The 15,240-nt window shown below is 25.2% G+C and overlaps 1 protein-coding gene and 1 pseudogene across 2 annotated transcripts; both read left to right on the plus strand.

Moving 5' to 3' along the window:
- Positions 1–1,851: 1,851 nt before the first annotated feature.
- Positions 1,852–10,575, plus strand: LOC111318555 (putative 2-oxoglutarate-dependent dioxygenase AOP1.2). Its single transcript, XM_022921414.2, has 3 exons — positions 1,852–2,405; positions 2,529–2,850; positions 10,192–10,575. The coding sequence occupies exons 1-3, from the start codon at positions 2,032–2,034 to the stop codon at positions 10,438–10,440; spliced, it is 945 nt and encodes a 314-aa protein (XP_022777149.2). The 5' UTR covers positions 1,852–2,031; the 3' UTR covers positions 10,441–10,575.
- A 1,204-nt stretch (positions 10,576–11,779) lies between these two features.
- On the plus strand, positions 11,780–13,418 carry LOC111318556 (putative 2-oxoglutarate-dependent dioxygenase AOP1; annotated as a pseudogene). The gene is made up of 2 exons (XR_016334251.1): positions 11,780–12,107; positions 12,324–13,418. The product of XR_016334251.1 is annotated as a putative 2-oxoglutarate-dependent dioxygenase AOP1 (transcript).
- Positions 13,419–15,240: the final 1,822 nt, after the last annotated feature.

Genomic DNA, 15,240 nt, shown 5'->3' on the forward strand with positions numbered 1-15,240 from the left:
TAGATTGACACTATAGCTGGCAAGAGCTACTAGGTTTTTAGAGAAAGAGACTCTGTGGTAGAGAGAGAGGGGAAAGAAGAAATAAGAAAAACAAAACTGATTTTGGCCTATTTATAGGCACTCTAAAACGACGTCATTTTGGGCATCTGACTCGCACCCGACCTGCACAAGATCCGCATGTCAACCTGTGCACCGACCCGACCTATTTTACAGGTTTTTCTTTTTTATTTTTATTTTTTATTTTGATTTTATTTATTTTATGTTTATCTTTTTATATTAATTTTTTATGATGTTATTGTTAGTTTTATTATTGTTGTTTTATATTATTACTAGCAATAACTTTTTAGAAATAAATAAATAAAATAAAAAACTAAAATAAAATAAAATAAAGACCTAAAAAATATAATATGCAAAAAAAATTAATAATAAGAACTATTTAAGGGAAATAAATTTTATTACAAACAAAAATGTTATTTAAATTTCACCAAAGTGTTGGGATAATTTAAAAAATAATTTTTGCTAAATAAATAATAATAAATAAAAATGATAAATAAAAAAATAAATTTTTTAAATGAATCTTTAAGTGCAATTTTTAGGGAAAACTGAAAGAGTTAAGTTTTTTTTTATTGTTGCAAGTAAAAATAATTTTTCGGATTTCACCATAGAGTTGGGATAATCCAAAATTATTTTTACTAAAATAAAGATTGATTTAGACAATGTAAAACAATAAAAAAAATAATAATAATTGATATTTTGAATATTTAAAAAAATAAAAAATTGAAAGAGTTCGATATTTTTTAATACAAGCAAGATATTAATATTTAGATTTCGCTGATTAGTTGAGATAATCTAAATTTTTTATAATAAAAATAATTAATAAATAATAAAAAGTTTTTAAAATAATCATAATAAAGATTAATTAATTAATCAATTCCCTTTAACTAAAAAAAAATGATTTTTTAAGATCTTGTCAAAAGTTGAGATAATCATAAAACTTGTTCAAAATTTTTAAGTTGTCACTAAAGAGTCGGGATAATCTTAAAATTTGTTTAATAAATTTTAGAAACTCACCAAAGAGTCAGGATGTTCCTAAAATATTTTTTAAAACAAATAAATAAAATATCTTATAATGAGATTTCGAGAATTTTGTGAATGGTCAATTTTTTCGAAATACTTTCTAAATAGTGATTTTCTATAAATTCCGCCAAAACATTGGAGAATTTATAGAATACGAAATAATAATAATAATAATAATACTAATTTCACAACAAAAAAAATATTTCTTAAATAAATTTTAAGAAATTAAATAAATATAAAAGACTGTATCATTAAAATTAAAAGATTATACATGTTTAATTGGTACCGCTCTTCGAACGAGCAACTTAAGGGTGCTGATACCTTCTTTGCTCGTAATATACTCTCGGACCTAATCTTGATTTCGAAGACCTAAATTTCTTTTAGTAAATCTTAATTAATTTTAAGATTTTTATTAAAAGATAATATTTTTGGATGATTAATCACACCCTTTAAAAATATTGGTAATGACTCCGAAAATTTTTGCCAAATCTAACGATGAGTCTCCTAGACAACAAATCGCTGTTATAATTATTTTGAATTAAAAATATGTATATATTTTATGAATTTAAACTAAAATACAAGAAAAGAAAAAACAGTTCTAAGTACCAACAAATATGTACCCCGACAGACCAAGTGAAACAACAAAAAAGAGAGGCTTGCCTAACAACATCCGCCAAAAAGGCGGCAGCAGCATCCAAAACTCAGCCCCTGCCAAACACTCAAATTGAATTCAACCTAAGACAAAAAAAAATAGAAGCAAAAACCTTGCCGAAACTACACTAAACTACCAGCCTACAAGAATCTAAAAACTTCACAGTCAAATTGACAAATTGAATGTGAGACTAGATATATAAATTGGAGCTGTATATAAATTTGTTCATTTGTGTATGGAATGCTTCAGACCTAATTAATCACAAGAAAAAATAACTTCCTCTGCATAACTCTTTGTTAGAAATGGGCTCCCAAACTGCTTTGAAGCTTCCAGTCATTGATTTCACTAAACCAGATCTAAAACCTGGCACGGTTGTGTGGAATTTGGTGAAAAGCCAAGTCGAACAAGCCCTACAAGAGTATGGTTGCTTTGAGGCTTTGTTCCACAAGATCCCTCTCGAGATCCGAGAGGCAATATTGGGAGCCGTGGAAGAGCTTTTTGACCTCCCTTTACAAATCAAAACTCGCAATGTTTCCAAACTGCCTTATAATGGGTATATTGGTCAATACCCTCATCTATCATTGTATGAGAGCATTGGCATTGATGATCCAAACAATATGGAAAAAGTTGAAGCCCAGACTAGTACCTTTTGGCCTGAAGGAAACACACGTTTCAGGTTCATAAATTTCTTATTCTACCTATTTTTCCATGAAATAGCATATAGTCTATATATACATATACTTATTGTCTTCAATTTTTTTTATCCACCTGATTTTTTAGCTCTACTTAATCTTGACAGCAAAACTATACAATCCTTCTCAAAGCAATTGTCGGAGTTAGATGAAATGATAAGAAGAATGATATTGGAGATTTTCCATCTTGAGAAATATATTGATGAGCACATGAACTCGACAAACTACCTTCTTAGGGTAATGAAGTATAAAGAGCCAAAAACCTCTGAAACACAGCTTGGACTATCCGCTCACACAGACAAGAACCTATTGACCATATTGTATCAAAATGAGGTTCACGGATCGGGGGTACAGAGCAACAAGGAAGAATGGATCGATGTGAAACCCTCCAAAGACTCTTTCATTGTCTTCGTTGGGGAATGTCTCCATGTAAGTCTTCCAATTTTACCTATTGATGATTTAACATTGCGTCGTATATATAGACCAATTATAATTATTAACATGTATAGGCTAACTAATTAGTATAAAATATGTTGAAGTGAATAGTGCTACGCACGCTATATATTCGAGTCAGGTGTCTAACGACAGAGCTCTTATCCTGGCCCATTGGCTTGACTTGAATTTTGCCAAATTTGGACTTAATTTTAGGTTAGAACTTGATCAAGTGGGTCTTAAATGGTATATTTCATTTAATTTTAATTTATAATGTGAAAACATTATAGAATAAAATATTATCATTATGATGATAAAATACAATATATATATATATATATCATCTATATATAAAAGTGTGAACTCCAAAACTATTAATAGTGAATGACCTAAATACCCCTATAAATTTTTAAATTAACGAATTTATCCTTAAATATGTATAACTTTTATTAATTTATTTAAATTTAATTTAAATCAACTAAAATTAAAAATAAAATTTATTTAAAATTTTAAAATTTTAATTCTAAAAGTATTAAAAGTGATTGTCCAAACTATCCTTATTATGTAAAATTAAATTATTTAAAATTTTAAAACTTTAATTCTAAAAGTATTAAAAGTGATTGTCCAAAATATCCTTACTAAATGTTTTTATATGAATTTTTTATTATTAGACTCTTTCCTTTTATAATTAGGCTAAAAAAAAATACTAAAAGTGATTGATTAAAATACTCTTAATAAAATTTTAATTTAAAAAATATTAAAAAATGATTGATCAAAATGCCATTAGTAATTTTTTTAGAAATTTTAATTTAAATAACTTTTTTTTATTAAATTCTTTTTATAAGTAAAATGATTTTTCACATTAAATAATCTTGGTGGTTGAATGATCTAACGTAAATTATTCTAAGTAAAAATTATCAAGTAAACTAAAATTAATTATTTTTGGTGAATTATATTAATAATAAATGACCTAAATATCCCTATAAATTTTTAAATTAACGAATTGATCCTTAAATATGGATAAATTTTATTAATTTATTTAAATTTAATTTAAATAAACTAAAATTAAAAATAGAGTTTATGTAAAATTAAATTATTTAAAATTTTAAAAGTATTAAAAGTGATTGTCTAAAATATCCTTACTGAATGTTTTTATATGAATTTTTTATTATTAGACTCTTTCTTTTTGTAATTAAGCTAAAAAAAATACTAAAAGTGATTGATTAAAATACTTTTAATAAAATTTTAATTTAAAAAAAATAAAAAATGATTGATCAAAATATCATTAGTAATTTTTTTAGAAATTTTAATTTAAAATGACTTTTTTTATTATTAGACTCTTTTTATAAGTAAAATAATTTTTCACATTAAATAATCTATGTGGTTGAATGATCTAACGTAAATTATTCTAAGTAAAAAATTATCAAGTAAAATAAAATTAATTTTTTTTGATGATTTCTTTCAAGGTAAGATTTTATTTTATTTTATTTTTTTTAAATTATGTATATTAAATTTTAAATTAACAAATTTATACTTAAATATGTATAACTTTTATTAATTCATTTAAATTTAATTTAAATCTACTAAAATTAAAAATAGAGTTTATGTAAAATTAAATTTTTTTTTAAATTTTAAAATTTTAATTCTAAGAGCATTAAAAGTGATTGCCTAAAATATCCTTACTAATTGTTTTTATATAAATTTTTTATTATTGGACTCTTTCTTTTTATAATTAGACTAAAAAAATATTAAAAGTGATTGATTAAAATACTCTTAATAAAATTTTAATTTAAAAAATGTTAAAAGTGATTGATCAAAATATCATTAGTAATTTTTTTAGAAATTTTAATTTAAATGAAATTTTTTTATTATTAGATTCTTTTTATAAGTAAAATGATCTTTCACATCAAATAATCCAAGTGGTTAAATGATCTAATGTGAATTATTCTAAGTAAAAAACTATTAAGTGAAATAAAAATTAATTGTTTTTGGTGAATTCTTTCAAGGTAAGATTTTATTTTATTTTATTTTTTAAAATTATGTATTTATATAACAAAAATTTACGTATAATAAAATTTTTAAAATAAAAGAAAATTAAGCTTTTAGTTGATAGAATGTACAATTATGTTCAATTAATAAAAGCACCAATGGAAGATTATTTTAAGCAGAAAAATGAAACTAAAAATTGATTGGTTATGCGTAACTCTATAATCTCTATATAATAAAAAAAATGTTAGTGTTATATGATGTTTCAATAAAAAAATATACAAACACATTGATTTCAAATTTTTTATGATTAATATGAAACTTTTTTATTTGATGAAACATTATATACTCATTATCTCTTTTATATTAGTTAAAGAATATTAACTATTATATAAAAATTTTTGAGGTTATCATATTAGGTAATGTTTGTTCAAACGAATTGAATTTTATCAAATTAATTATTTCTTTACATCTAAAATAAAAAAAATATTATAAATTATAATTTAACTAAATATAAAAGTGATTTAAAGGCATTTATTATCAAAATTTATTTGATAAATTTTTATTTAATTACATATTTGGTATTTCAATTATTTTTAATTTTGACTTTTTATAATTTTGAGTTAGATTTTAGACTTAGGGTCAATGACCAATTAGGTTAAGTCAAGTTTTATTATATATTTCTATTCATAGTGTATTCAATTATTCACTTATATATCTAAACTCATTTAACTCAATAATTGATGCATACTTCTCTTTATTTAAAAAGGTGAATTTAAATCATCCTAAATTTAAATAAAAAATAAGTATATTAAATTGCTTATAATTTTAATTTTACTTTAAAAATTCTCTTAAAATTAATTAACTAATTCAACCACAAAGACAATAAAAATAAAACATTGAGATGAAGGGAAAAAAAGCTTAAATAAAAAAACTTTTAAATTATTATGGAAGATGAATCACTAAAATTGGATTTTAATTGAGTTATTAGTTTAATTCAGATTTTGATTATATTCAATCATTTCGAATTTTAAATAATTACTAAGTTGTTAACATTTTTAAATCAATTAAAATTGAGTTAAGTTAGTTCATTATTATAATAATGTGTATTATATTATTTTTAATTAATTAAAATTTAAAATAAGTAAAAATTTTATTTATATTTAATTTGAGTTTTGAATTGTTTCAAGTTTGAGTTTATTAATCCATGCTATTTTAACTATACTTTTATGACACTTTTAATAAATTTCAAAATAAAATGAGAACACAACACAATAAAAATTTAAGTACAAAAGTGAAAGAGTTACAAATGATAATTTTAGAAAAAAATCCTTATACCCAAGTTTCGCAAAGATTAAAGGATTGAAGATTTTGAAATTCATATTATAAAAATGTTAATCTAAATCAACGAGTTTATAATTGTTTATTTGTTAATCAAATTACCACTATATAAGTTAAAGAAGACAATTAATTCAAATATTTTATTTAAAAGAGATCATATCATAGTTCAAAATCATTCATGAAGATAGCATAAAGTTAAACATTATTTTGGTTGCTATGACCATTTATAATATTTTTTTACTCTTTCCAAATGAAGAAGTTAATTGACATCAAAATATCAAAAAGTCATTTTAAATAATGGTAATAAGAATGAAGTAACAATTAAAAATATACTATCTTTTCATGTAGTAGAAGAAATTTTTTATAGAGAATGTGAAATATTATTTACTCTTTTTAAATGGAGAATTTGATTGGCATCAAAATATCAAAAAAGTTATTTTGAATGGTGGTAATTAGAATGAAGCAACAATTAAAAATATCTAGGTTTTTGTTTAGTAAAAAAAAATTATGAAGAACACGAAAGTAATTATTATGAATCTAATTTTTTTTAAAATCATTGTCTACTTAATTTTTATAAATTTTATTTAGTAAATAAGTTCAAATTACTTTTATCATATATATAACAAAATTTTTACTTAAAATTATATACTTAAAAATAGAAACATAAGATAAAGTTTATTACTTCCATTAATGATAGAACACTCCAAAACTTTCAATCTTTTATATACAATTCTACTTCGCTAACAAGTATGAAAATATATACACTAATAATTCAATCAAATCATTAATAATACTTATCTTAATATATATTATTTTACCATGAACTAAAAATTTTGAGAAAACTCTTTAAAATATTGACTTAATATATATTGTATATATTTATTTAATTTAGTTTTAATACTTATATTAGTATAAAAAGTTATGATTTTAACATATTATGGCATGTTAAGTTATAGAGTAAATTAACAGCATTTACTCATACTTTTCAAATCATTTAAACTTGAATTTTTTCTTCTTTTCTTCTCTATCTTATAAATTACATAATTTAGCATACATTGTGATTACTTTCTTTTTGGATGTACATAAATGAATGATAACATAGTAGTAGATAATTAATACCTTAGTAATTAATCAATAAAAACTTATATGTAATCAGTATAATATAATAAAAATCATCAATAATTTAGTAGTAAATTAATGATAACTTAATAATAAATGAACGATAATGTAGTGATAAATAATTGATAACTTTTTAGTAAATCAGTAATAATATAATAATATATGATAATAGCTTAATGGTAAATCAATTATAATATAGTTGTAAATATATAATAACATAATACTAAATCAAGGATAACTTAACAAAAAATAAGTGATAATTTAGTAGTTAATTATTGATAACTTAGTAATAATCAATGATAATTTACTAGTAAATTAGTAATAATTTAATAGTGTATCAAATTCAGTTTAATATAATTAATTGATAGTAAATCAATGATAAATTAGTAATAAATAATTGATAATTTAGTAGTTAATCATTAAAAAAGTAAAAGTAAATTAGTATAACTTAGTAGTAAATAATTTATAACATAATAGTTAATCTATAATTAAATCATGCATAATCTAATATAAATCAGTAATAACTTGATCATGAATCATAAATAATTTAGTGCTAAATCAGATATAATTTTATAGTAAATAATCAAAAATTAAGTAATAAGTCAATGATATCCTAATAGTAAATATATAAAAATGTAATACTAAATCATAGATAATTTACTAATAAATTAATAACTTAGCAGTAAATCATTAATAATATGATAGTAAATTACTAATAACTTAATTGTAAATCAATGATAATTTAGTAGTATATTAGTTAATCATTGATAACTTTTTAGTAAATTATCAGTAACTTAATTATAACTTTATAATAAATCATCAATAACTTAATGATAAATCACCAACAATTTAATAGAAATCATTCACAACTTAATGATAAATATTTTATAACTTAATGATAAATCATTCATAAAATAAAAGTAAATATCATTGATAATTTAGTAGTAAATCTTTGATAATTTAGTAATAAATAATTGATAAATTAATTATCAATCATTGATGACTTTTTTATACTTGAAATTGCCTATGATTGAACCCTGGTAATAATAGAAATGAAGTGAAAACTTTTATTTTGATGGCTAGGATAAACTTATCATGAACTTATTCAATAGAAAGAATTAGTGAAAAAATTTTAAATTTAAATAAAACAATAATGTTATTATATCAAAAGAAAATTATCTCATATATTATTAGTGGGTTGTTTAAATTTCATGTTTCATGGTTTTAAAAGTATAACATCATATTAGTAAATCAATGATAGATTAATAAAAACAAGTGATAATTTAGTTGTTAATTATTAATAACTTAACAAAAAATCAATTATAACTTAATAGTAAATTAGTGATAACTTAATAGTAATTAAATCTCAATTTAGTAGTAGTTAATTGATAAATTTAGTAGTAAATTATAAATAATTTAATAGTAAATCAATGATAATTTAATAGTTTATATTGAAATCTAAAAGTAAATCAATATAACTTAGTAGTAGTTAATCATCAATAACTTAATAGTTAAATAACTTAATAGTAAATTATGGATAATTTAATATAAATTAATGATAACTTGATTATGAATCATGGTTAATTTTGTAATAATTATGTGATTATTTGTTAGTAAATCAAAAAATAAATAGTAAATTAATGATAACAAAATAATAAATGCATAATAATATAATAGTAAATCATTGATAATTTATATGTAAATTATTGATAATTTAGTTGTAAATTAGTCAATTATTAATATCTTTATAGTAAATCATCATTAAATTAATAGTAAATCAATTATAACTTTATTACAAATCATTAGTAATTTAGTAGTAAATCATTAACAATTTAATAATAAATCATTCATAATTTAGTACTAAATCATTCATAAGTTAATAGTAAATCAATACTAATTTAGTAATAAATCATTGATAATTTAATAATATATCACTGATAGCTTAGTAGTAAATTGTTGATAGTATAATAAAAAATTAATGATAACTTTATTGTCAATCATTGATAAACTTTTTGGACTTAAAGTGGTTAGGAATTGAATCTTGACTATTAGCAAAAATGAAACTTGAAATTTATCTTGGGAGACTTGGATAAAACTACCATAACCTATTCAATGAAAAATTTAGTGAAAAAAATTCTAAATTTGAATGAAACAATATTGTTATTATATAAAAAATTATCTTATACTATAATTGAATATGAGTTTTCTTACAAAAATCTATTATTAAATAAATAATAATTCAAATTTTATTAACGATTACTAAAAGTATATCATAAGTTACTAAAAGATTAATTATTAAAATTACATTAAGAGATTACTAAAATGTTATCAATGATTACGAAAATTGTATCGAAAGTTATTAAAATTTTATCAAAAGTTATCAAATTTTACATATATTATATCAAAATCAAAAGTAAATTAATATTATTTATCATTGTTATCATAATATCAAAAAAAAATTATTGATATAAATTTTTAGAGATAAAATTACATGTGCATAATGCACCTGTTAAAGACTAGTATGTATATAAGGATCAGCTTAAACCGAAACTTTAAATGTCAGCTTGATAACACCATGTGCCTGAACACCTTTACATTATATAATATTTTTATACTTTGTTCAAATCAACTTAATACAAGAATTTTTTTTGTACAAAAAGAAATTGTAATATAAAAATAAAAAAAAATAAAGATAGTAATACTTAAATTCCAGATATTTTAAATGTCATCTCAAGACAATTATATAAACAAATTAAACTAAAATATTTATAATTAAAGGAACGCTACTTTCCTGGAGTTTGTTCTTTAACAACTAAATATTCTCTGCAATAAATTGTGAAGTGAACAAAAAATGTCTAATAGGTAAATTAAGTCGGTATGATTATGTTGAAGGCATGGTTAAATGGGCGATTGAAGGCTACTTATCATCGCGTGATGATGAGCGGAGACAAGCCAAGGTACTCGCTTGGACTGTTTTCATTCCCAAAAGGAGGTTGCATAATGAAGGCACCAGAGGAGCTAGTGGATGAAGCACACCCCTCTCTCTATAAGCCCTTTGATTACGCGGAGTTCTTGAAATTCTGCTACTCCGAGGAAGGTCGAATATCTAAATCTGCTATTAAAGCTTACTGTGGTGTCTAAAATTGGGCTCTATGTATAAATAGTTTCCATCTTAATTACATATGGTCAAAACCTTGATCGTTTTAATAAATGTGTGGGATGCAATAAGGGTTAATCTAGCTTATTCTCTAACATGAAAGATATGTTGGTCATGTATTTAAAGTTTCGAATATGAATAAAAAATGGATTGTTATTTTAATGCGACAATATCACTACAAGAAAGTTATGGCTTTCAGTAACCAAATATCAATCTTGGGACCCCAAAGTCTATATTCATAAGGTGGATTTTGGATGGAATTTTTAAGTTCGTATCGTCCCTACTTAAAGACATTATTACATAAATTAAAATTATTTTAATTTTAAAATATAATTAAAAATTTTAATATTAATAGAAAATTTTTCATATATTTCAATAATAAATTTAAATGGATAGATTAAAATAAATTAATTCGGATAAAGCTTTTAAGGAAGCATTTCACTTATAATTTTTTTATTAAAATCCTAAAATTATCCAATTATAATAAAAAATTTTATAGGATCGACCACTTATAAGTTAGATTTTTATATAAAATTTAATTTAATAAACCTTACACAATTTTAAATTATAATTGATTATAATGTAATGATTATAAATGATATATTCTCAATTTTTAAATGCGTTAATCACACCTTTTAAAAAAGTAATTTTGTTAAAAGAAAATTGTTTATTAATTAATCAAAAAGGAATAAATAGACAGTGAGAATAACGTATCAAATGCCCAAAAAAAAAAAAAAAGAATTATATTAAATTAAAACACTAAAAACCAAGGTAATAAGGTAATGGGCTAATGGCTAAGAAACATCAGCTCCAAAATACTGATAATTGCCAACAGGTTCAAAACACAAGAGAGAAGAAAAATTCTTGACACTATCGAAACCAAACTCTATAGAGATTTAGATGAAATTTCTACTGCTATGTAGAAAAGATGAATTTGATCACGTGGGTCAAAATGAAAGTCAAAGTTAGCTAAATTTGAATAATTTTAAATGAAAATTTTAAAAATTACTCAAATTCACAGTCATGATAAATTTGTTTTCAATGGTAGAAAGTAGGGACTTTCAATGTAATTTTAATCGCAACCGCAATGTCAACTAATTGAGCCTTAATAAATCTCATAGATTTATGTATAAAAGGTGTCATCCAATCATAATTCAAGCCTTCATAAATATGATGTAACAAATTCTCTTAAATTTTAGATATGAAATTGAAATTGTCACATTAATTAAGCACACGAAACATCGAACTCTTCCATTATTTGTTTACATTACAAAGAAAACAGAGATAAGCTCAGAAAGAAACCTCGGTTAGGCTTCCGGTTATAGATTTCTAATAACAAGACCTGAAGCCAGGCACCCCCCGAACGGGATTTGGTGCAAGTCCAAGTCCGGCAAGCACTCCAGGAGTACGGCTGTTTCGAGGCTTTGTTTGAAGAAGCCCTGGAGCTTCGAAAGGCAGGATTTGGAGCCCTTGAAGTGCTTTTCGACCTGCCTTTACGCACGGAAAAGGCTCTATGATTCCGAGAAGCTCTTTCGTGGCTATTGTGGGCCTATAGCACCACTGTGTGAAAGCATGGTCATTGATGACGCAAATATTGCTGAAAACATTGAACAACGCCGGACTACCATCATGTGGCCTGATGTAAACTCAGGTTCAGAATAATAACTCTTTCGATTTACTTTCCGATTAAAATTCTATCATCAAACTCTTACTTTTGGCAGAGAACTTCCTAATTTTCAGTTGATACTTTCACTTGCAATTAAAACCCTTTCTTTTGACAGCAAAACTATAGACTTCTTTCAATTAAAATACTTTTTTTATTGCATATAATATATGGTCTCTTAATCAACTGCTCTGCCTTTGGCAGTCACAGAGCTAGCATCCGGATGGCAGAAGACAATTAGGAGGATGATTTTGGGGAGTTTCGATCTGGAGAAATACATGGATGAGTTCATAGACTCCACAAATTATATCATGAAATATGAAGGACCCCAAACCACCGAGCCAACCCTCAGAGCATGTGCTCACTCTGACCAGACTATGATGACCCTATTGTATCAAATGAGGTTAATGGACTGGAGATTCAAAACAAAGATGCTTCCAAGTCGAAAGTAGTCTGAAATACTGATAATGGAATATCAAAGGAACCAAAAAACATTTGTCACCGTTGCCGGGATTAAATCCGGCTCACCCGCATGACAGGGCAGAATACTTAACACTATACTACAACAACTTTGATGTGTTTATGTTAATTTATTCTGGAAAAATAAATTAAGGGTTTCTCCATCTCCCACTTTCTAGGTGTATCCATAGCAGTTAAATTTGCGGAGGGAAGATTCAAAGAGAAATATTGCATTAGGTGCAGCAATATTGAATGCTTGGTTAATTTGCTTCTGTTGGTTGCAATATGCTCACCAAGTAATAAAGGTCTTTTTAATAAATTTTAATGAGAATATGTCAGGATAACATAAATATTTAGGAAGAAATATCCTATGGAACATGCACTGCTGCAGAGGCCACAAACCATTTCCATACGTTCCACTTACAATGTTGTAAGAGGAATATTTGTTAAATTAATTAAGCTAGTAGGTAAGGAATGTCTTCAAAATTAATTAGCACCATTTAAGGCCATTCAGTGGTTGCTGATCTTTCTCCTAGATGGGTTTAGCTATCATATTCACTGTAGTACACATTTCCCTTCAATCTTGTTATAGTGATGCTTTGACTTTTGTGCAATGCATATCAGCAAAATCTTCTCTCGCCTCTCTGCCGTCCCTAGGGGCCTGCCCTTCTTGTTAATATCTGAAGTCATCAACCTCCTACTCCTGCCTTGTCTGTCTTATTACTTCTTTTCTGCATTTTCTTTCAAAATAATTCCCTTGATTATTGCAGTGATTTGCTTCTCTTCTGCAATGGTACAAGCGTCACAAAGTTCTATGAAACTTAATTATCCCTTCTTCTTGGTACCGTCTGAAAATTCATTGCAATTTCCAGAGATATATTTTCACTCCTTTTCTCTTTTCTTTGTCAGAATCCTTGCCTTTCATCTAAATCTTGATGATGTTTTGCAAACTGTTCAGCATTCATGCCAATATGAATTTCTAATCCTTAAACAATTTGAGAAATTCCGATGGATGATATCTAGATACTGACTTACTGCATATCAATCAGATGAATACAGGATAGCTGTAATGATTTTACAATGAATATATTCCTTGCCTATAAAATAATCTGGACTTTTAGCATCAGATAGTGATAGATGATTGATCCCATGCATGATCTCTCATGGACCACTACTATTGAAACCTGATTCTTTTTTAATTTACTATAGCAGATGCTACCATGGGTTGAATGATTTGAAGTCTTCAATGGACAGCAGGCACTTTACTTCTTCTGTAGTACACTGAATTTCAGCGGTTGAGTGATGTTTAGTCTAACTCAGACGTAAAAATTTCGGCCTTTTGAAAAGACATTGGCCTCAAGGGGGGATCCATTACGAGGATATTTTTAAGTATTGCATGTTTGCCACCGCAGAATCTGAATATCATTCCTGTGAAAATGAAAACAACAGATTGCTTTTCGAAGAAAACGAATATGAATAGATTAGCTGATCAATGCATTTTGCTGAAAGTGGGATCTGACCCTGCAAAAATATTCGCATTCTGAAAGAAAAATGCTTTGATTACTTTTAATCCAATTTGGACTGTGTGGTGAAGTTATGGAATTCGAAAGTTGAATCTGAATTGAAAACACAATGATATGTTTGATGGAATGGGATATAGATTTTACACCTAATAAAACATCATATCTATTAAATCCCGGGAGCTGGCTTCTAAATGATGTGACATAGATTGATTCTGATATCATCTGCAACTTAAGAAGTTGGATTCCGATTTGATAAAATTCCCTGTTCTAAATTGCTGCTAGATTGTGGAGACAGTGGACGATAAGGTGCACATTATTTAGCTATTGGTAAGAATTTAAAGTAGTTGGCACTTAGCATTTAGAAGAATCACAAACTTTGGCTGCTACTGCAAGTTGTCTCTTGTCTCTAAACATCATTACAATTGAACAAGACTGCTTAATTGGCTCCTCATATAATTCACCTAAAAATTAGCTGAAAACTTGGAGTTTAAATTTTTTTTCCTCTAAATAAGTTCTAATTATAGCTGTCAATTTGAAGATAAATTAACATAGAAGCTATATTTTAAATGCCATGGGAGGTGCCTTCAATAATGTTTCTGATGGGACCATTTAACCATACTTTACGGAAATCATCTGAAATCTAGAATGAACCAGACTTATGTTGGGAAGTTGAAAATTTTCTCCCTTTTTTCTGCTTATGTTAATGTCCTGTAATCTCTTTGTTGTTTCAGGTCAAGAAGTTCAATGAAAAGGGTCGACAGGGAAAAGGGATGTGTGTTTCTTTGGTTTCATTTTGGATAGACAACTTCACGTAAGCGTTTAACCTTCCAAAGAAGAAATGAAGAAGCAAACAAATAAAAAAGGGTAAAAAATGCCACATCCCCGTGATAAGGTAGGGTTCTCAAACCTGACTAGCCAACGTGGATTTGCACGTGGTTTGGTTGCAGAGGCAATATCATCTTCAGTTTGCATGACATTATAGGAATGACTGACACCTCTGTCTCTGCATTAATAATGCTCACAATTCCAAGAAGAAAATATCTTTAAAAAGATTGATTGTTCGTGATTATTCATGTAATCATGGCCGCATTTTCTTGTTTTTCTTATGGATATTCGAGTTATACATGTTCACAGAAAAA

This window comes from Durio zibethinus, chromosome 26 (genome assembly GCF_047325235.1).
Source record: "Durio zibethinus cultivar Kanyao isolate XHJ-2024 chromosome 26, ASM4732523v1, whole genome shotgun sequence".
Classification (NCBI taxonomy): domain Eukaryota; kingdom Viridiplantae; phylum Streptophyta; class Magnoliopsida; order Malvales; family Malvaceae; genus Durio; species Durio zibethinus.

What these genes read in the sequence shown, in the direction of transcription:
- LOC111318555 (XM_022921414.2), top strand. Translation starts at nt 2,032, where the DNA reads ATGGGCTCCCAAACTGCTTTGAAGCTTCCAGTCATTGATTTCACTAAA. An exon ending in GAAGGAAACACACGTTTCAG is followed by an intron (nt 2,406 to 2,528) that starts GTTCATAAATTT and finishes TAATCTTGACAG; the next exon opens with CAAAACTATACAATCCTTCT. An exon ending in TCGTTGGGGAATGTCTCCAT is followed by an intron (nt 2,851 to 10,191) that starts GTAAGTCTTCCA and finishes ATTATGTTGAAG; the next exon opens with GCATGGTTAAATGGGCGATT.